This window comes from Lissotriton vulgaris, chromosome 7 (assembly GCF_964263255.1).
Source record: "Lissotriton vulgaris chromosome 7, aLisVul1.2, whole genome shotgun sequence".
In the NCBI taxonomy this organism is placed as follows: Eukaryota; Metazoa; Chordata; class Amphibia; order Caudata; family Salamandridae; genus Lissotriton; species Lissotriton vulgaris.
In genome coordinates, this window is record NC_141695.1 from 1,253,528,216 (window position 1) to 1,253,549,625 (window position 21,410).

The 21,410-nt window shown below is 49.9% G+C and overlaps 1 protein-coding gene across 3 annotated transcripts in view; it reads left to right on the top strand.

The window, feature by feature from the left end:
* The window catches only part of NSD1 (nuclear receptor binding SET domain protein 1), a 1,028,734-nt gene that overhangs the window by 722,863 nt on the left and 284,461 nt on the right, over nt 1–21,410 (top strand). For all 3 annotated transcript variants that reach the window (XM_086931779.1, XM_086931778.1, XM_086931780.1), the window contains exon 17: nt 9,444–9,556. In XM_086931779.1, coding sequence (XP_086787905.1) covers nt 9,444–9,556 — 113 coding nt within the window. The remainder of the gene's footprint in view (nt 1–9,443; nt 9,557–21,410) is intronic.

Consider the following 21,410-nt stretch of genomic DNA (forward strand, 5'->3'; position numbering starts at 1 on the left):
GCTCCTCCCTCGGACTACAGTGCGCATGGGCATCCTCTCCATCCTCAGATTGTTTTTTTCCGCCATTGGGTTCGGATGTACTTTCCAGCACTCCAAGTTCGGAATCAACAAAAACTTTTCTAAGGCCAAAAGGCCTTCGGATCCGTCGCTATAGTTAAGCGTTCGGTACCGATACACTTCTGGAACACCTGTTGCACTCCGGTCGTCGAATCGGGCCGTTAGGCCTTCTCGGCGCCACGTGAACCGACCGTCGATGGAACGAAGTCCATTCAAATACTGCCCGCAGTGCAACTCCAAGTTCCCGCACACAGATAAGCATCCAGTGTGCCACAAATACCTATCTCCAGATCACAATGAAGATAGTTGCCTAGCCTGCGCCCAGTTCCGATCAAAAAAGACGATCCAGAATCGGCGGGCGGCGAGGCAAGAAATGCAGAGGTCGGCACCAGAGCCCGATAATATCTTCGACGATGAGGAAGATCTAGTTAACGCCGAAGACTCTGATCAAGACGAAGAACAATACTCGGAGCACGACTCCTAATATTACCAAGACGAGGACGATCAAATCGTCGATCTCGAGGAATACGATCAAGACATCGTAGCTGTTGAAGACGACTCCGATGACGACGAGGGGCGAACCGTGAGTACACCGCCCCATATAGACACTACACCAATATCAGAGACTCAGGTCGAGGCATCGCCAACATGCCTTAGCCAAGATCAAAATTCAGGTTCTATAGCCCCGCCATCCCGCCCGGCTAAGAACATACAAACAGAGCCTTCTGAGACACGACATGCGACACCGGTTCAATCGAAACCGAAAATAGTCGGCAATACTGTCTTCGGACCGAACGTCGTCGAACCGAAGGTGATTAAACCGAAGGACGTCGACATGAAGGCCACAGTTCCAATACAACCTTCGAAGCCGAAGACAGTCGACTCGACCTCGAAGACCAAAGCCGTCGAGTCGACCCCGAAGTCAAAAGCCGTCAAGTCAACCTCGAGGCTAAAACACGTCGAATCGACCCCCAAACAAAAGCACGTTGAATCAACCCCCAAGACAAAGCACTTTGAATCGAGCAAATCAGGCTCAACTATCGACAAAGGGGAAAAACCACTCGCCGAAACCAAAAGACCTACGCCCAAAACAAACGTCGAACCGAAAGTGAAACCTAAAGTGGACCAAAGCAAATCGGTTGAGCCGAAGCCCATCGATCAAACAGGGGCATCGAGCCAAAACCGCAGGCTCCGAAAACACCTCTACCACCTAAAGACACTGCCGAACCGACAAAACCGCTCAGTCCGAAGAAGGTGGTAAAGCCTGCCAAAGACGTCCAACCGACAAAACCTGTCGGAAAAACCTCAAAAACCAATCCTAACACCAAAAGCGGTCGAACCCATTAAAGGCATCGAGCCGAAAAAGGTCAAGCCAAAACCTACGGCACCAAGGCCAAAAACTGTGGAAGAAGAGATTATCCATCCAGACCCCTCCACAGAAGACCAGTCAAAACTATATATTGACCCAAAAACTGGTAAAGTGACTGTTTCACGAAAAAGAAAAGACCTCTACCTACTGAACACTTTTAAAAAATTCCACTAAAGAAAAAGAGACTGTGCTACCTCTCCAATACTTTTTGAACCTATCAATCCAGCTATGCCTACTCCATATGCCACAAACTCACCTACTCGCTCTGACTACAACCCAGATGAAGGTCAGGATGTAGATGTGGGGTTTGGTTATCCACAAAACCCATATGGTGACCCCAACTCACAGCCATGGGTGGGGGAGGTAAACCAGACACTGAAGGTACTCTGCCTATTACAGACCCTAAAGTATACCCAACAAAGCCATCACCCACAGAAGATACAGTGGCTTTTAACTCTCTACTAGATAGAGCAGCAACCTACCATAATGTAGATATGCATTCTGATGCTATCGAAGAAGACTTTCTCTTTAAAACATTAACAACATCGGAAAGACATGTAAAAACACTCCCCATGTTGAAGGGCGTCTTAAAGCACGCCAATAACATTTTTAAGGACACTGCTAGGGCACGTGTCATAAACCCTAGAATTGAAAAGAAATATAGGGCTGCACCTATAGATCCTAAATACATCAAGGGACAACTACCTCTAGACTCCTTAGTGGTATCTAACGCACGTAAACGTGCAAATTCACAGACTACTGGAGAGGCTGCCCCTCCAGACAAGGAGTCAAAGATTTTAGAGGCATCAGGCAAAAGAGTAGCAGCTCAGGCAGCAAACTCATGGAGAATAGCCAATACACAGGCCTTGCTGGCCAGATATGACCGGGCGCACTATGACAGTTTAGAGGAACTTCTCCAACACTTACCTGAGCCTTACAAAAATAAGGCAGATGAACTTGTACAAGAGGGAAAGCTCATCACAAATGCCTCAATCAAATGTGCCCTAGACGCGGCAGACACAGCAGCCAGATCCATCAACACAAGCGTACTGCATAGGGGACACGCATGGCTTCGCATATCAGGCTTTAAGAATGAGGTCCAATCCACTATTCTTAATCCGCCAATAAACCCAGATTTTTTGTTTGGTCCAGCAGTTGACTCCATTCTGGACAAAATGAAAAAGGATGCTGAAACAGCGAAGTCCATGGGAGCCCTTCAGTCCCAACAACACGGAGGCTCCTTTCGTCGCTCCAATTATAGAGGAGGAGCGCGAAGTAATACATCACCGCAATCCTCCACCTACAACAGTAACACGCAATCCACATATAATAAGAACACAAATAGGGGTGGATACAGAGGAAATAATACCAAGGGAAGAGGTCGTGGAGGCAATGCAAATAGATCCTCCACTAACACCAAACAGTGACTTCTTGGCACTACCCCCAGACCATATAACACTGGTCGGGGGAAGACTACAACAATTTTTGCCAGTCTGGTTAAATATCACTACAGACAAGTGGGTCAGGCAAATAATCCAACATGGCTATTGCCTCAAACTCACCTCAACACCACCCAACATACCACCCGTGCACCGTCCAATGTCACAGGAACATATAACGCTACTACAGCAAGAGGTCATCAGTATGCTGCAAAAGGGGGCCATAGAACCAGTACCACTACAACATCAAGGAACAGGAGTATACTCCCTATACTTCCTTATTCCAAAGAAGGATGGGTCTCTAAGACCAATATTAGACCTCGGGCCCCTCAACCTGTACATTTTGTCAGAGCACTTTCATATGCTCACTCTCCAACAAGTCTTAACATTGCTTCGGCAGGGAGACTTCCTGGTAACTCTAGACCTCAAGAACGCATACTTTCATATACCGATACACCCCGCTCACAGAAAGTATCTAAGGTTCACCATTCAAGGACAGCACTACCAGTTCAAAGTCCTACCATTTGGTGTCACAACAGCTCCACGAGTGTTCACCAAATGCCTGGCTACAGTTGCCGCACATCTCAGGAGGCAACCCATCCATGTGTACCCATATCTGGACGATTGGCTAATACACACGCCATCAGCCCAGCAATGTGCCAACCACATGTCAAAGACCATCCATCTCCTGCACAGTTTAGGCTTCTCGCTAAACTACCCAAAATCGCGTCTGCAGCCCTCCCATGTCCAACAGTACCTGGGAGCAACAATAGATACACTAGCAGCGAAAGCGTATCCCAACGCAGCAAGGATCAACGGAATGCAAACGTTGATCCAGAGGTTCAGGCCTCAACACTCATTACCAGCTCGAGTGTTTATGCAACTAATAGGCATGATGGCCTCGTGCATATTTATAGTCCCTCATGCCAGGCTACATATGCGTCCGTTCCAAGAGTGCCTAGCAAGGCAGTGGAACCAGGCTCAGAGGCGATTGCAGGACCTAGTGTTGGTGACCAGTCGGGCATATAACTCTCTGCATTGGTGGAATCCACAAAACCTTTGCAAAGGGCGACTGTTCCAAGAGCCCGTCCCACAAATAGTGGTAACCGCGGACGCATCCCTACTAGGATGGGGAGCCCATGTCCTAAATTACACAGTACAGGGACTCTGGACTGAACAACAAAAGAAAATGCACATAAACCTTCTGGAGTTGATGGCAATCTTTCTAGCCCTAAAAGCATTCAAGACACACTTATGCAACAAAACTGTTTTGATCCGGACGGACAACATGACAGCTATGTATTACATTCAGAAACAGGGAGGAACACACTCACCACAGCTGTCGCATCTAGCTCAAACAATGTGGAAATGGGCCATTCAGAGGAACATGTTTCTCATGGCAGAGCACCTCCCCGGCAAGGACAATCAAGTAGCCGACTTGCTCAGCAGGCACAGCCAACAGATGCACGAATGGGAAATTCACCCCAGAGTGCTCCAACCATTCTTCCGGAAGTGGGGACACCCGGAGATAGATCTGTCTGCCACAAGCGAAAACGCAAAATGCCAGTACTTTTCGGCCAGGTTCCCACATCCGCAGTCGCAAGGCAATGCGATATGGGTGAACTGGTCAGGCAAATTTGCGTACGCTTTTCCCCCAGCTCCATTAATACCGCTAGTGGCACGCAAAATGCGCCAACATTCGCTGACGCTAATCCTAGTTGCTCCCACATGAGCGAGGCAACCATGGTACACAACGTTCCTAGAACTGTCAGTGGTGTCTCATCAAAGACTGCGACTCACACCCAATCTTCTAACTCAGAGCCATGGAGAAATCCAACACCCAGATCCGCAACAGCTGAACCTGGCGATCTGGCTCCTGAAATCCTAGAGTTTGGATACCTTAACTTGCCACCAGACTGTATGAATATTATCAAAGAGGCAAGAAAACCCACTACCAGAGCATGTTATGCAGCTAAGTGGAAACGTTTCGTCATTTACTGTAGTAACAACGATATACACCCACTTGATGCTTCTACTCCAAACATCATTTGCTATCTCTTGCATCTACAACGTTGCAATTTAGCCTACTCATCCATCAGGATACATCTAGCTGCATTAGCAGCATATCTTCAAAACAGGCAACACCTTTCACTATTTAGGGTGCCAGCAATTAAAGCATTTATGGAAGGACTTAACCGCATAATTCCTCCAAGACACCCACCTTCACCAGTCTGGAATCTAAACCTGGTTTTAACCAGACTTATGGGACCACCTTTTGAACCACTACACTCTTGCGAACTACAATTTCTTACTTGGAAGGTGTCTTTCCTTATTGCCATTACTTCACTTCGAAGAGTTAGCAAACTGCAAGCCCTAACTATTCAAGAGCCATTCATTCAAATACATGCAAATAGAGTAGTTCTCAGAACAAACCCTAAATTCATGCCAAAGGTGGTATTCCATTTCCATATAAATCAAACCATAGAACTGCCAGTGTTCTTTCAAAACCCACAGACAGTAGCTGAAAGGGCCTTGCATACTCTAGATATCAAGAGAGCTCTGCTATACTATATAGATGGAACTAAGGCATTTCGAAAGACAAAACAGTTGTTTGTTGCTTTCTCACCGCAACACAAAGGCAACCCTATTTCAAAATCAGGTATAACCAGATGGATCGTTAAGTGCATTCAGATATGTTATTTAAAGGCAAAACACCCCTTAACAGTTCCCCCTAGGGCGCATTCCACTCGCAAGCTAGGGGCATCCATGGCTTTCCTGGGTAATATTCCTTTACACAAAATTTGTAAAGCAGCCACATGGTCAACCACACATACATTTACCAAACTTTATTGCGTAGATGTACATTCAAAACCGCAAGCTGCTGTAGGACAGGCTGTTCTCAAAACTCTTTTCCAGCCTGCTGCAACTGACACAGGTAGCCACCGCTAGGGGAGATACTGCTATACATTCTATGCACAGATATGAATTCAGCAGCCCACATGCCTCGAACGGAATATGCTACTTACCAGTATGCATCTGTTCTTGGCATGTAGGGCTGCTGACATTCATATCGCCTCCCCGGTGCCTGTCGCAGCTGCAGCATTCACTCTTTGCATGGACATCTCTTACTGTACTATACTCCATCTCTGCCACAATGGCGAAAAACAATCTGAGGATGGAGAGGATGCCCATGCGCACTGTAGTCCGAGGGAGGAGCCACCTATCTCGTGATACTTCGAAGACTCTTCCAGGACAACAATGTGCAATCATCCGTACCCAACACTAGGCGGTGATCTATGCACAGATATGAATGTCAGCAGCCCTACATGCCAAGAACAGATGCATACTGGTAAGTAGCATATTCCTTATTTTCGTGTTACATAGCAAAGACAAAATGTTGCATGTGGAATGGAAGGTAGAGGGGGAAAGGTAAACAGGGGGAAAAGGAATACAGATAGCGTCAGGCAGACCAGAGGGGGGAAGGGACGTCAAGGGAAACAAGCAGTCAAAGTGAGTGATAGACAAGACCGCAAGGAACCGTTAAGAATAATGTCCGATGTCTGGTTGGGTAGGTGACGCCGAGGGGGTGACCCCTAGCCAGACTCCTCTAAAGCTGCATAGGACAGCTCCACCGGGCATTGGCCAAGGTTGCTCGGACTCCGCGGTGAGAACAGAAAGTAGAAAAACATGAGATTACACGATAACAAAGGTTATTTTCGAGTTACAAAGCAAAGACAGAAATGTTGTGGAATGGAAGGTAGAGGGGGAAAGGTAAACAGGGTGAAAAGGAATGCAGATCGCGTAAGGCAGACCAGAGGGGAAGGGACTTCAGGGGAAACAAGTAGTCAGAGTGAAAGATGGACAAGACCGTGAAGCACGCTTAAAAACAATACCCGATGTCTGGCTGTGTTGGTGAGGGCCGAAGGGGTGAACTATGGCCAGACTCTACTAAAGCTACATAGGACAGCTCCACCGGGTAACAGCCAATGGTACTCTGGTTCAGCGGTATTTACAAACCGATTCGGTCTTTCACCCATGGTGTAACAAGGATAACAGATGTGCATGGTTACATTAGTTAACAGTTGTAAAATCAAACATAGGAGATCAAGAGATCAAGACCTCAGTAGGGGAAGGAGGGGAGAAGAAATGCAGGGAAGCAGATCAGTTCTGGTAGACTGGCAATGATAGAAAAGTGTCTCATGGGGTCTCAAAAGTTTGAGCAAGCGGGACCAAAACCCAGATGGGGCCACATAGATACTCTGTCCATTGCCAATAACAAACCCCAACGCAGGGTCATCTCGGCACCTAATTTGAGATTTTGTCAGCCCCCAATTGTCAGCCCCCACAGTCTCACTGCAGCCGATTAAGTCAGGTGAGGGGGTCATCCGGCGGCACAGGTTTGGTGTTTCCGTGCCACTCCTAGCCAGCACTGAAAAGTTGTGTGCAGCCACGGGTCACTCATGTAGTGTCAGTGCCACCTCAAAAGGTCCTTTTCGTATGGAGTTCCAGCCTGTAAGGCAAGCGTGCACACCCCCAGGCAGTGCTGTCGAGAGGAAAATGTCCGGTGATGCTCACTTTTAGCAGCAAGGTCGGCGGGAAAATGAGTAAACAAGAGAGGTGTGCCCACTCTGAGCCAGGACCACCCCTAAGGTGCCCTGAACTGAAGTGACCCCTCCGTTGAAAAATCCTCCATATTTGTGGGAGGATTCTAGCCAATAGGGTTAGGGGTATGCCTCCTCCCCAGAAGGAGTGGACATACAAAAGGTGTATTCACCCTAAAGGTAAGTAACCCATTGGTTACTACCTTCTTACCCCTGTAACACCCCTAGTTTGAGCATTTAGGGGGCACCCTTGAACCTTAATTCTCAGATCAGATTTCAGCTGAACTACAAAGAAGAGGACAAAGAGGAGTTGTGCAGCAGCGCAAACTGAAGACACCAATTGACTTAGTACCAGTCCTACCAGCCTGTCTGCAGCCCTCAAAGACCCCGCTACAGAAGAATGACTCTTCCCGTAGTCCGTGACCTCCAGATACCTGGGAGTACTTCATGCCTTCTAAAAAGACACTCGTGAACAGCAGATCTGTCCAGAACAAAACCAAGTTTAAAGACCAAAGCTCTGGCTGTGGAGCCGTGAAGTTAACCACCTCTGCACCAAACGCCCACGGCCCGAGTCCGGGAGCCCCATAAGTCCATAAAAGGTTACCCAGCGATCCTGACCAAGAGTCCCTTGTGAGTTGATCACTGCCGGACTCCACGTTGATGCCTGCAGCCTGTGCATGACGACCCCCTCCTCCCCCCAACCGCATTGATAAGCTGACTTCCGATGCTAGAAGGACACACCTACACCTAGAGCCCCTAGGCCAATGGGAGATCTAATAACGGTGTTCTGACGCCCCTGCACATCCCAGCTTACCCTTGCAGCTGTAGGTTTCCATCGATCGGCTTCCAGGTCTGAGCCTGCAGCCTTATTCCAAGTTTGAGATTCCCCATTTGTTTGCATTGGTCGCCCGACGCTGTGTTGGCACACTGCACCCGGCCGCACCTGTTGTGCTGGAGTTTTAAGTTGGGTGCTGCCTTTTGGCCTCTCTGCTCCCCATTTTTACCTTAATCTCTGGAGACTGGGCCCCAAAATTTTGCTACTCACCGGCAAGTAGTACAACTTTGAATGCCCCCTTTCTCCATTGGATAACATTGGCATCAGATCCAGAGTTTGACCTCTGCACCCGGCCACCCCAGTGCCGCTGGTGGTGCAGTGAGTTCACTTACCTGAACCTTGCCTGGTACTGATTCTTAATCCAAAAGCTCAATACCGTAAATCTTTCACTTACCTGCATATTGCGGATTGCGTTTCCTCCTATAGGATAACATTGTACTGATAGAAAAATGCACTGTCCACTTTTTACATTGAAAAACAGTGATATTGCAAAACGTATTTTAATGCAACTAAATGTTTTTGTCTCTATAAAATAAATATACTAAAAGTAATATTTTTACAAAACCATTGGTCTCGGATTTAGTCATAGAGTGTGCGTAATCATATCTGGCCTGTGTGTATATGTACAACAAATGCTTAGCACTGCCCTCTGATAAGCCTGACAGCTCACCCACACTACAACAGTAGTGAATATTCGTATTGTCTAGTTTAGCCTCTGTGGATCCATCTGACTCTCTGCATACTATACCTTACTTTGGTTTAGTATATGCAGAACCAGCTTCCTACACACTCTACATCCGAGGTTACAGTGGTCCTTGATATTAAACCATGTTGTGGAATTTTTTCACCTTTTAGTGGCAATGCTTTTAACACTAAAACTAGCAGTGTGGTATGTATAAGTGCTCAAAGGGGCAATTCTTTGAGTGTCCATGGTTATCCTTACAGCTTTTGCTTTTTTTTCATAAACGTAGCCTGTACCTTCTGCTTCTTTTTCTCCCTTTGAGATTTTTCTGCATATCTCTAGTCAGACAGATCTTGGAAAAGAATCACCATTGAAAACCTATGTATCACTTTATTTGGAGAGCTTCTAGTTAGCATTGGTCTGTTTTATTATTAATAAAAATTAAACTGTTGTTCCTCAGCACTACTGGAAGCTGCTGCCAGATTTGAAGAGCTGCGGACTCAGAAGGAGATCAGACAGCTGCAGGAAGACAAAAAGAATGACAAGAAGCCCCCTCCGTATAAACACATCAGGGTACGGTCATATTATTTTAAGAGTTGCTCCTCATTATGAATTAGGTCGTTTGACATGACTTTGGAAGGTGGCTGTACATTTCTCTTCCAACTCTCATGCTTGCAAATGGAAGTAATTGTAATGTGAAACATTTTGAAAGGTAAATGGTCATGACTTTTATGAAGTGTATTTGTGTGAAATGTAATGTTGCATGTTGGTTGCACATGTTGCTCTGGATACACACACATGCTTTGCATATTCCCGACATCTGTTGTTGTGCACAGATGTTTGCAATGATATTTTAACTCGAAGAATCTTCTATTCACCAGGTACCTCAGATTGGTTTTTTTGCCTTATAGTTTGACATTCAAGTTGCTTGACCCACAGCATCTTCTATGGCTCCTTTGATGTGAGTTATCGAGAATTCAGCCCCAGCGACAGGAGAACTTTGCACCGGATCCGTGATTGTACAGGAGTCAACTTTGAGTGGCTTTGATGTGACCATCTTGTTGAAACTCGGGTGAAATTGAGATTAACTGTTGTGGAGAGTACTGTGTAGAAAATACCCTTCCAGTTCTATCATAAATTTAACTTGATAATTTATTTGTTGACCAGCATTAGGTGTGTAACCTCAAACTGTCTCCAGAGCCCAAGAAGGGGTCCCACTCGTTGTCTAAGGTGTTAAATTGCAAAACACTATTTGTTACTGATAAGAACTCTATTTGACACACTGCAAGATGCAGCTTCAAAACTCACCCAAAACACTGGACCTGTTCAGACCCGAAGGCATAATCGGCACTGAACAAGAAAAGCCTGGGCCTTCAGGTATCCTGCCTGCGCAGGGAGACCAAATCTGATCGACTTTGTCCTCCAGTGTGAGAAAGTGCCATCTTTCTTGCATGGTATGCCCCTACTTTTTGCTGAATTGTTGATGTGCTTTGACTGAGTGTGCCCTGGGCTCTTGCCAATCAGGTGCCCAGGGCCTGTGTTCCTTCCCTAAAACTGTATTGAAGCTGAAACCCAATTAGTATCTCTGGCCACATGTCAGCCCCTGGTAAATGGTACCCTAGGTACCCAGGGCATTTGGACCAGAGAAGACCCCTAAGGCCTGCAGCACATATTGTGCCACCCTTAGGGGCCCTGCGCCCTGACACCCACACCCTGCCTTGGCAGACTGAGTGTTCTGGTGCAGACCTAAACAAAAGTCGACATGGCACACATCCCTGTGTTCCATGCCCACAAACCTGCTGCCCTGGCATACGTCAGTCACCCCTCTAGCTGGGTGCCCTATACCAGTGGTGTGGGCACAGGTGCATGAGCCCTGTGCCCCTACAGTACCCAGGGCCATTCCTGGGCACTGTAAGTGCAGTGATGCCATTAAGAGTATATGGTGCTGGAAGGTTGTCATTACGAACTCCACAACGCCATAATGGCTACACAGAAGACTGACAAGTTTGATATCAAACTTCTCAGCACATTAAATCCACACTGATGCAGAGTGGGATTTAATGTAAAATGCACTAAAGAGGGCATCTTAGAGATGCCCCCTGAAACCTAACCTACAAGCCCCGTCTGGTCTGAGAGGCTGCCTAGGCTGCCACACAGCAGACATGTTGCTGGAGCCCTGGGTGGAGAGCCTCTGCTCTCCTGGGCCTGCAACAATGCACATCCTGGGCGAGGTGCTAGGCCTCCTCCCCCAGGATGGGCAGGGGGAAGCTTCAAAGATATACCTACCGCCTTTGTGAGCTTCTCCAGACTGGCCCCCACCAATTCTGACCCCTACTCTGGCGGGAAGACTGGCAGGAAACCCTATGTGAGGAAAGGGGGTGTCCCACCCTTTGCCAACCCCACCCCTCAGGTGAGAGAGGCGAGGTGAAGCACAACTCCGGGCTCCGGTCATCTTGAGGATGGGGAGCCCTGCCCAATCAGAGATAGGCTCCTGCCCCCCTCCCACAGGAGAGGAGCAGGATAGGGGGTGTACTCACCCCAGGACAGGGACCTATTGGTCCCTGCCCTTTCCCTACCTGTAATGCCCCTAAATGTAGTATCTGAAAGAAACAGGTTAGTGTTAGATTCCTTACCTTAGAATATCCCCAGGCGTCAGACTGGATCCGGAAAATTTTGTTTAGCAGTTCCCCTGCGCGTCGGTAGGCGACGTCTGCGGCTCCGCGTCCGTTGTCGGCGTCATGATCGCCGGGATGACGTCGCCGGAGTACTTAGCCGCCGCCCTCACACGCTGACGTCCGTTCTTCTTCTTTCCGCGCCAGCAAGTGCAGATCATGGAAGAGGATCACTCTTAGTCAATTTTTGACTAAACCTTTTGATCTCTCCCAAACCCGGGAAAGACCCCATGCTTTGCGGTTCGTATAGGCCGCTGTCACTCCTGAACACGGACTACAAAATTGTAGCCAAAGTGATAGCAATGACAATGATAGCAAACTCCTGATGGAATTTATCATCTCTCCCGTGCAATCGGGTTTTGTCCCACATAGATCTACATCCCTTAACCTCCGCACCTTATTTGCAGTTTTACAGCACCTCCCCCCCCCCCACTTCCAGACCTATTGATATATGGGAACCCTATCGCGTTTACATCTCCCGACAGCGAGATGCCCTGGCGTCGCTGACACAATCCGGCATCACCCCAACTGGGGTGGGCTGACTCCCCCAATCTTTGAATTTGAGCAGCATAGTCCCGGGGTAGACATATTACTTTAACTGTCATTTTTCTTTTTGCATCATTTTAATATACATAATTGATTATTCACATGTTTCCAGATCGATAGGATGTCTACAAAAAAAAGAAATTTTGATCTCTCTCTTTTGGATCCTTCTCGAGTCGATACCTTGACTCGCGGTGCCGATAGGGATGCCCGGTTTCAAACCCTGCGATGATTGTCACCGCTTGATGTCGGTGCCTTTACTGTCTCGGACCGACCATGAATGTAAGTCGTCCCCCAACTGCCGGGCCTTGACCTCGAAGGCTAGGCGGGAGCGGTCCCATAAGCGTCTCGAGCTCCGGCAGTTGGCCCCGCGCCGCTCGAGCTCCCGGTCCAGGAGGAGGTCGAGGGACGGGGCCACAGTCCTCGCCGCTTGACGAGTCGACACCACTCGTCGGGCTTCAAGTCCTCAGGTAAGTCGAGGCACAAGAAGTCGAAGAAGCAACATCGCTCTTCCGACTCCCCCCGACGCGGCCGGGGGTTCGGGCGACACCCCCCACGTGGCTCCGCTGGAGCTGCAAGCGCTGTGTCCAGCTCCACACACGCCGGTCCCTGGGCTGCACGCGAGGCTGGAGGAGATTAGCGCCTTCCTCGCGGCCATGAGGTCGCGCTTACCTCCGTCGGAACCCACCGAGGCGCCTTCGGGCCCCGCGGGCCTGTCTGGGAATCCAAACGGGTCGGCGGCTCCGGCCCCAGCATCATCGGGTGCTTCGGCCCCGGCGCCGTCGACGACTCCGGTCCAGACGCCACAGGGCTCCTCAGGATTCAGGCCTGGATCCGTGACAATGCCCGTCGACCTTACGACCCCTCCGTTGGCGCCGTCACCAAGGGTGTCGCCCCAGACACCGTCCCCGGATGATGTCATCCCCGGTCCGAGCCCGGTCAGGATCCGGCGCCGTCTTCGACGTCGATCGGTGAGCCCTTCACCGACGACCCAGCTCCATCATTTTTGCCCGTTTACCAGGAGATGGATGATGAGGAGGACTGGGAGGTGTCTGAGGACCCTCTGGCACTGCAGTGCCAGTTGAGCCAGGACTGGGCAGACGAGCAGGGGGAGGCCAGTGGTCTGGATACTTCGCCCAACACTGGATTTGTCTCCCCTCCTACCGTTGCTAGGGAGGAGGGGGCTGCTGACAGCGTGGTGTTGACTAGGGCAGCCAAGGCCTTGGCTCTTGAGCTCCCGGTCGTGGCCTTTAGGACTAACCTCCTCACTGAGGTGCTCAAACCACAGACAAGCTCCTCGGAGCCTCTCCTGCCGTTTAACGAAGCCCTCACTGACGTTCTGGTGGGCACTTGATCCAAGCCCTCTACAGGCCTCCCTGTAGATCGGAACGTGGCCCGACGCCACCGCCCGGCCCCAGGCGACCCCAGCTTCCTGTCCGTTTACCCCACCCCGAGAGCCTGGTAATCCAGGCCTCTACCTCCCAGACCGCATTCCCGACCGCTCCACTAGATTGGGAATCGAAAAAAGGTACGATCAGTTTGGGAAGAAACTGTTCTCCTCACTGAGTTTGGGGTTGTGGTCTGTCAACACCGCCTGCCTTTTGGGCCGTTACACCCACTCTCTGTGGGATATGGTTGCGGAAGTGCTGCCGCAGTGCCCGGTGGAGGTCCAGGTAAAGCTTACCCAGGCCCTAGCAGAGGGACGGGATGCAGCACGCTATTCAATTCGGTGTGGACTTGATACTACGGACTCACTGGGTAGGGCGATTGCGACGACGGTGGTGGTTCGCTGCCACGCCTGGCTGAGGTCCGCCAACTTTTCGGGGGATGTCCAAGCCACCCTTATGGACACACCCTTTGGCGACAAGGCGGACAGTGCGCTGGGGCGTTTCAAGGACTCCAGGGCTACAGCCAAGTCCTTGGGCCTCGGCCAACGCCTGCAAACTTCCACCTTTCGTGGCCAAGGAAGGGGCGCAAGCTACAGATCCAGCCTCAACGCGGACGTGGTAACCGCTGTGGCGGTACCGGGGGACAACTGCAAGGTCAGTCCACACCTACCCCTGCAGCATCTGCTTCAAAATCCTCCTAGTCAGAGTTTTCAGGCCCATCACATTGGGCAGGTGGGTGCTGCAAATCGTCCGCAGAGGCTACTCCCTCCCCTTCGAGGCGACCCCTCCAGCCATGCCACCGCAGTACCACTGCATGTCGGGGGGATCACTTGCGACTTCTGCAGGAGGAAGTTAAGGCCCTCTTGGCCAAGGGGGCCGTTGAGCGCGTTCCTGGGCCAGAAGTAGGATGTGGTTGCTATTCCCAATACTTTCTGGTACCAAGAAGGGCAAAGGGGGCCTACGCCCTATCTTGGACCTACCGAGCGTCAACGGCTTCCTCTGGAAGGAGAAGTTCAAGATGCTGGCTTTTGCTCAGGTCCTAGCTGCCCTGGACCCAGAAGACTGGATGGTAGTGTTGGACTTGCAGGACGCATATTTCCATATCCCCATCCTGCCGGCCCACCGGCGTTACCTACGGTTCGCAGTAGGCCACGAGCACTTTGTTTACTGTGCTCCCCTTCAGCATTACCAGCGCCCCACGGGTGTTCACGAAAGTGATGGCGGTGGTCGCAGCTCATCTGCGCAGATTAGGTGTTTCAGTCTTTCTCTATCTCGGCGACTGATTGTTGGAGGCGGGCTCGCCCCAGACACTAGTCTCCCACCTCCAGACTACGGCCGACCTCCAGCACTCGCTGCAGGTCACCATCAACGTGCCGAAGTCACACCTGTGCCCCTCTCAGAAGCTTCTTTTCATCGGAGCGGTTCTGGACGGGTTTATATCGCCCCCCCCGAACAGCGGGGTTTGGATATTCAGACTCTGATTCCGATCTTTCAGCCTTTATCCCGAGTTTTGGTCAGGTTGACGCTGCGGCTCCTGGGGCTGATGGCCTCCTGCATCCTTCTGGTGCATCACGCCAGGTGGCGGATGCGGGCTCTGCAGTGGGACCTGAAGTTTCAGTGGGCACAGCCTCAGGGCAACCTGTCCGACCACGTCCGGATCTCGGAGGGCACTGCAAGACAGTTGCAGTGGTGGCTCAGGAACCACGATTGGGTCAGCGGCAGATCTCTCCATACCCCAACCATAGCACGTAGTGGTGACTGATGCGTCCCTCCTGGGATGGGGGGGCCACATGGGAGAGAGGGAGATCAGAGGCCTCTGGTCTCCGGCGGAGTCCCGGCTCCACATTAAAAAAAATATATATTTAAACTTAAAAGGCGCACAGCTACCTGCAGTGGGTTTCCCGGCGCCAAGGGATAGACTGAAGAAGAATGAACTGCCAAGCAACTGTCAATGAAACTACTAAAGAAGACTGCTCAGATTACTGCTGAAAAAGCCAAGTTTTTAAACCCCTACGGAAGCGAAAAAGATCTGTCTCCAATTTCATGGTCAAGGGCAGGGCATTCCAAGATTTAGTGCCTAGATGAGAAAAGGAGCGGCCGCCCATCTTCGCCAACCTAAATCTAGGGACAATAAAATCTCCTTTTCCTGAAGATCTCAGACAGCGACTGGTCTTATAAGCATGAATGAGATTCTGTAGGTACCTCGGGGCTGAGCCCTGTTTTATCTTAAAGATGTGGCATAAGGCCTTGAATTTAATTCTACTCGTTATTCTCAGCCAATGCAGGTCGCGAAGGGCTTGAAGGGCAGATATTCTCCGAGGAATATTGCGTAAAAGCCGTGCGGCCGCATTTTGGACGACCTGGAGTTTACTCACTGTTGTTGAATCGGCACCAAGATGGAGAACATTAACGTAGTCCAGGCGGGAGATTACCAATGCCTGGACCACTGTCCTCTGTGTAGAGGCGGGGAGCATCCACAAGATTTTTTGAAGCCATCTTAAGGTGGCAAAACAGATAGAAGCCACCCTAACAGCCTGTTGCCGCATTATGAGCTTTTCGTCAATGAGGAATCAGAGATTGCGAACCTGAGCAACGGGTTGAGGGGTAGGACCCATACTCTCGGGCCAATGTTGAGAACCCCATAGATCTTTACCCTTGCCCAGGATCACAACCTTGGTCTTATCCCCATTTAACTTGAGGAAATTATCCTGCATCCACTCCGCCACTCGGGTCAAACCCTGCTTAAGAGCAGAGATGTTATTACCTTCCCTATTAGAGAGGGAGAAAATGATTTGTGTGTCATCGGCGTGAGAAAATAATGTCAGACCGGCTTCCTCCACAATAGTGGCCAGGGGTCTAACATAGATGTTAAATAGTAATGGACTGAGAATGGACCCCTGGGGAACGCCGTACGCTGATGAACATATTTTCGAGGATGCTTTAGCTGAAAAAACTTGGAAAGTACGACCACTAAGAAAAGAGGCTATCCAAGCCAGAGCAGAGCCCCCAACTGCCAAGAATTGAAGAGTTGCGAGAAGGATGGAGTGGGACACGGTATCGAACGCCGCACTTAAATCCAAAAGGATAAGTGCAGATGTATCCCCGCGATCGATACCGTGCCGTAAATTCTCGGTAACTCCTAGAAGTGTGGTCTCAGTGGAATGGTGTGCTCTAAAGCCGGATTGCGATGGATGCAATAAACCCGAACTCTCTACCAAGAGAGTCAGCTGTGAGTTGATGTGCCTTTCCAAGATCTTAGAAAAAATGGGCAGCAACGAGATAGGCCTGAAGTTGGATAGATTGGAGACATCCGCTCCAGCCTTTTTGAGCAGAGGGATAACCATCGCATGTTTCCACTCCTGTGGAACATGACACTCTATCAACGAAGAATTGAGGAGTTTCATCACCACGCGACGAGAATCCAAGTCAAGTTGTTTAAGGATTTTAGCCGGTAGAGGGTCACGGGGGGAACCAGATTTGATGCTCTTGAGGCAGTGAGCAAAGGAGACGTCATCAAAAAGTGGCCAATAAGTAAGTTTGACTGTCGGGGGACTGACTGTTTTGAACCGGCATAGATAATAATTCTTCGCTCGAAGGTAGAGGACTCAAGGAGTCATAAATACGTTCCACCTTAGTGATGAAAAACTCGGCGATGGAATTACATTAGGCCTCATTCAGAACAGGAGGGGCAGGAGTGGAATCTGTACCTGTCAGTTTTTTTTACCACCGAAAAAAGTATGCGAGGACAATTCTGGGCGTGTGTTACAGTATTGGCAATATAGGTCGCTCTAGCTGTTTTACATTGTTTGTGGTAGTCTCTAAGAGCTTCCCTGAATGCCACCTTGCGAGACGGAGAGTAAGAACGTCTCCATTTCCTCTCGAGGGCCTTACATTGAGATTTCATGGTTTTTAAATTTTACGGGAACCATGCCACAGGGTGACGGTGGGGCAGAGAATGCCTAGGTACAAGTGGAACAAATTTGTCAACAGCAGTGCTCAACCATTTGGAAACTGCCGCCTCCAGCACCAACAGAGATGAGTCAACATCAGGTGAAGTATCAAACAGGTGCGAGTTAAGATCAGCGATGTTAAGCTTGCCTCAACAACGTAGACTCTCTCCTGTATCAACGCCACCAGATGCTGTAATCTTAGTACAAGAGATAAAAACTGAACTGCGAAATGGTCAGACCTTTCCAAAGTACGAGCGGCAGGTTCACAATCATACGGAAGGTTCGAGAGTGCAGGATCCAATAAATGTCCTGCGGAATGCGTAGACCCTGAATTACACAACAGAATATTAAGAGCTTCTAAATCAGATAAAAAGGTTTTACTGACAGTGCATTGAGGATCTTCCAAATGTAAGTTCCAATCCCCCAAAATGGTGAAATTGGCAGCCTTCAAGATCAGCTGGGCAATAGTTTCAGAAAAGGATGTCGTCCATACATTGGAATTCCCAGGAGGACGATATACCAATAGACAAGATAAAGTCATCTGAGCACTAATTGCTAGTTTGAATTGTGCAGCCTCGCAACCCTGAAAGGGAAAGGCTTGAAACTTACAGCTGTAAATAGAATTATAGCAATGCCACCTCCCTTGCCAGTGTCTCTATCTCTCTTGACCATGACATAGCCAGTAGGAATTGCGAAAGCAATGTCAGGCCCAGAGCTCGCGTGGAGCCAAGTTTCCGTCAGGAACATGGCATCCGGTTTTTCAACGACTATAAAATCATGAATATGATTTTTGTGCTTAGGAAGAGACCTACAGTTTATGCTCCAAAACTGGAGTTTGGGAGTAATGGAGGATGGTCTAGTAACAGTCGATTTGCCATACTTCTGTGGACATTTCCACTGTTTACACCTGCTCATCCTACCCAATGAAAACCCACAATTATTGCAGTTGAAGCCATGAATAGGAAATGTACAGGTTAAACAGTGTGTACATGGCACATGTCTAAACGATTTTAATTTCCCCGCAGTAAATTTAATAGCAGTACCTTGGTGACCAGAGGTATGGCCTTCCTGAGTAGAATTAGTGGCCCCTGGGCCCGGCCTGGCGCAGACGGACTGGACTTAGGCTCGACTTGGGCACGACAGCGGCGCGCCCGCTGCACGCGTCCTCTGCAAGGAGAAGTGGCCATCTCCCTTTGTAGTCCCGTGTACAGCGCAAGAGCGCTGGGACTTGTAGTTCTTTGGGAAAGAAGTCTGCCGTGTAACAAATGAGACGTCTCCGGCCACAGCACCTAATCGTCTGCTGCAAGCGGAGGGGACAGTGCGGGCAATGGGAATGTGAGTCACACAAGGTTTGTGGATTTTTTAAAACCGCATAACACGGCGCAAATAAAGAATAAAATTAAAACAATATTTATAAAAAAGCAGCAAGCAAACTATCACCCGGATTTCCGCCTCAGTTGAGCTATGTCATTAGTAAAGTACAGTCTTCAGGAGCAGCACACGTAGTCTGAGCGCCCCCGGTAAGCAAGGAGTTCATCACACCAACATCAACCTTCTGGAGCTGCGGGCGATCCAGCTTGCACTGAAGACATTCCTTCCCTCTGTCCGGGGAAGTGTAGTGCAGGTGTTCACGGACAACACCACCGCCATGTGGTACTGCAACAAACAGGGTGGGGTGGGCTCGTGGACCCTTTGTCAAGGCTCTGCGCCTCTGGACATTGCTGGAACACCATGGCGTCAGCCTGGTGGTTCAACACCTGGCAGGTTCCCTGAACGCCAGGGCGGACAAACTCAGCCGCCGGTGCATGATGGATCACGAATGGCATCTTAACTCGGACGTGGCGCAAGGCCTCTTTCAGCAGTGGGGAGAGCCTTGGTTAGATCTATTCGCCACCGAAGAGAACGCGCAATGTCATCAGTTCTGCGTGTTCGAATTTCCATGCGGCACTCGCTCTGAGACACTTTTTGTCGCGAGTGGAGCTGCGGTCTGTTGTACGCCTTTCCGCCTGTACCACTTCTGCCCAGGGTGCTGAAGAAGATCAGGCGCGACCGGGCCCAAGTCATCCTTGTGGCTCCAGACTGGGCACGAAGATACTGGTATCCCGAGCTACTCAGCATGTCAGTCGATTCCCCGATTTGTCTGCCTCTTCAGGAGGATCTTCTGTTGCAGCAGCAGGGGACGGTCCTCCATCCGAACCTGTCCAGTCTCCACCTCCATGCTTGGAGATTGAGCGGCGGCAGTTGAGGCGATTTGACTTGCCTCCTGAAGTCTGTGATGTGATTCTGGCAGCCAGGCGTTCCTCCACAAAATCGGTATACCCCTGCAGGTGGAACAAATTTGTGGCATGGTGCACAGCAAAGGCTGTGGATCTACTCTTTGCCCCCCTTTCGGAGGTTCTCCTTTTCCTTCTTTCTCTTGCCCGTCAGGGCTCTGCTCTGGGCACTATTAAGGGCTACCTCTCTGCCATTTCTTCCTTCTTGAGGCTTCCTGATCAGCCTTCTCTTTTCAAGTCCCCTGTTGTAAATAGATTCTTGAAAGGCATCCCGCACATGTTTCCTCCTGTTCCTTTCATGATGCCTCAGTGGGACTTGAACCTTGTTCTAACCTATTTGACGTGCGCTCCTTTCGAGCCACTTCACAATTGCCCTCTACATCTTCTGACTCTTAAGACTGCATTCCTGGTTGCCATCAACTCTGCCAGGAGAGTGAGTGAGCGAGCTCCAGGCTCTATCTTCTAAGCTTCCTTTCCTTTCTGTCCATCCGGACAAAGTTGTCTTGAAAACTCGTCCTTCTTTCCTGCACAAAGTGGTTACAGCCTTTCATATCGGGCAGTCCATCACCTTGCCCACCTTCTTTCCGCATCCCTCGAAGGAGGGAGAGAGGCTCCACCGTCTTGACCCAAAACGTGCGCTCTCCTTTTATCTAGACCGCACACGCCAGTTCCGGGTGGACGACCAGCTCTTTGTTGGTTACGTGGGTGCGAAGAAGGGATGGGCGGTGCACAAACGGACCATCTCTCGGTGGCTCGTGTTGCGCATCAAGGTCTGTTGCTCCTTGGCAAAAAATGAGCCTCCTTTTGGGCTGAGGGCCCATTCCACTTGGGCCACGGCGGCTACTACTGCCGTGGGTCGGGGAGTCCCCTTGCAGGACATCTGTCAGGCTTCTACGTGGGCTGCGCTGCACACATTTGCTAAACACTACTGTCTGGACAGCCAAGTCCGGAGAGATGGCTTTTTTGGCCGTTCCGTTCTCCAGGACTTTCTGGTGTGATCTTGGTTCGCAGACCCACCACCAGGGTTGGTATTGCTGGGGTATCTATTCTAAGGTAAGGAATCTAACACTAACCTGTTTCTTTCAGATGCACAAGTTACTTACCTTCGGTAACGATATATCTGTAAGAAACAGTAGTTAGTGTTGGATTCCTTACCGCCCCACCCATCCTCCCCGTGCTGCGAACCTATATCTAGGGTTAAGGTCATCCCTTTCAGGGCCCTAGTTTCATGGCACCAGTGTCAGTCTCTGGCATGGCGCTGCGTTCTTGGCGCGGAAAGCTATGTACAAGAACTGACGTGCGAGGGTGGCGTCTAAGTACTGCACCGACGTCATCCCGGCGATCACGACGACAGACGCGGAGCCGCAGACAACGCCTACTGACGCGCAGGGGTACTGCTACGCAAAACTTTCCGGATCCAGTCTGACGCCTGGGGATATTCTAAGGTAAGGAATCTAACACTAACTGATGTTTCTTACAGATATATTGTTACCGAAGGTAAGTAACTTGTGCATTTAGGGGCACCCTGAACCTTCCTTCCTCCTATCCTGATTTCGAAACAAGAAAGAAGACTAAGAAGAAGAAGACCTGCCGTGCAGCTG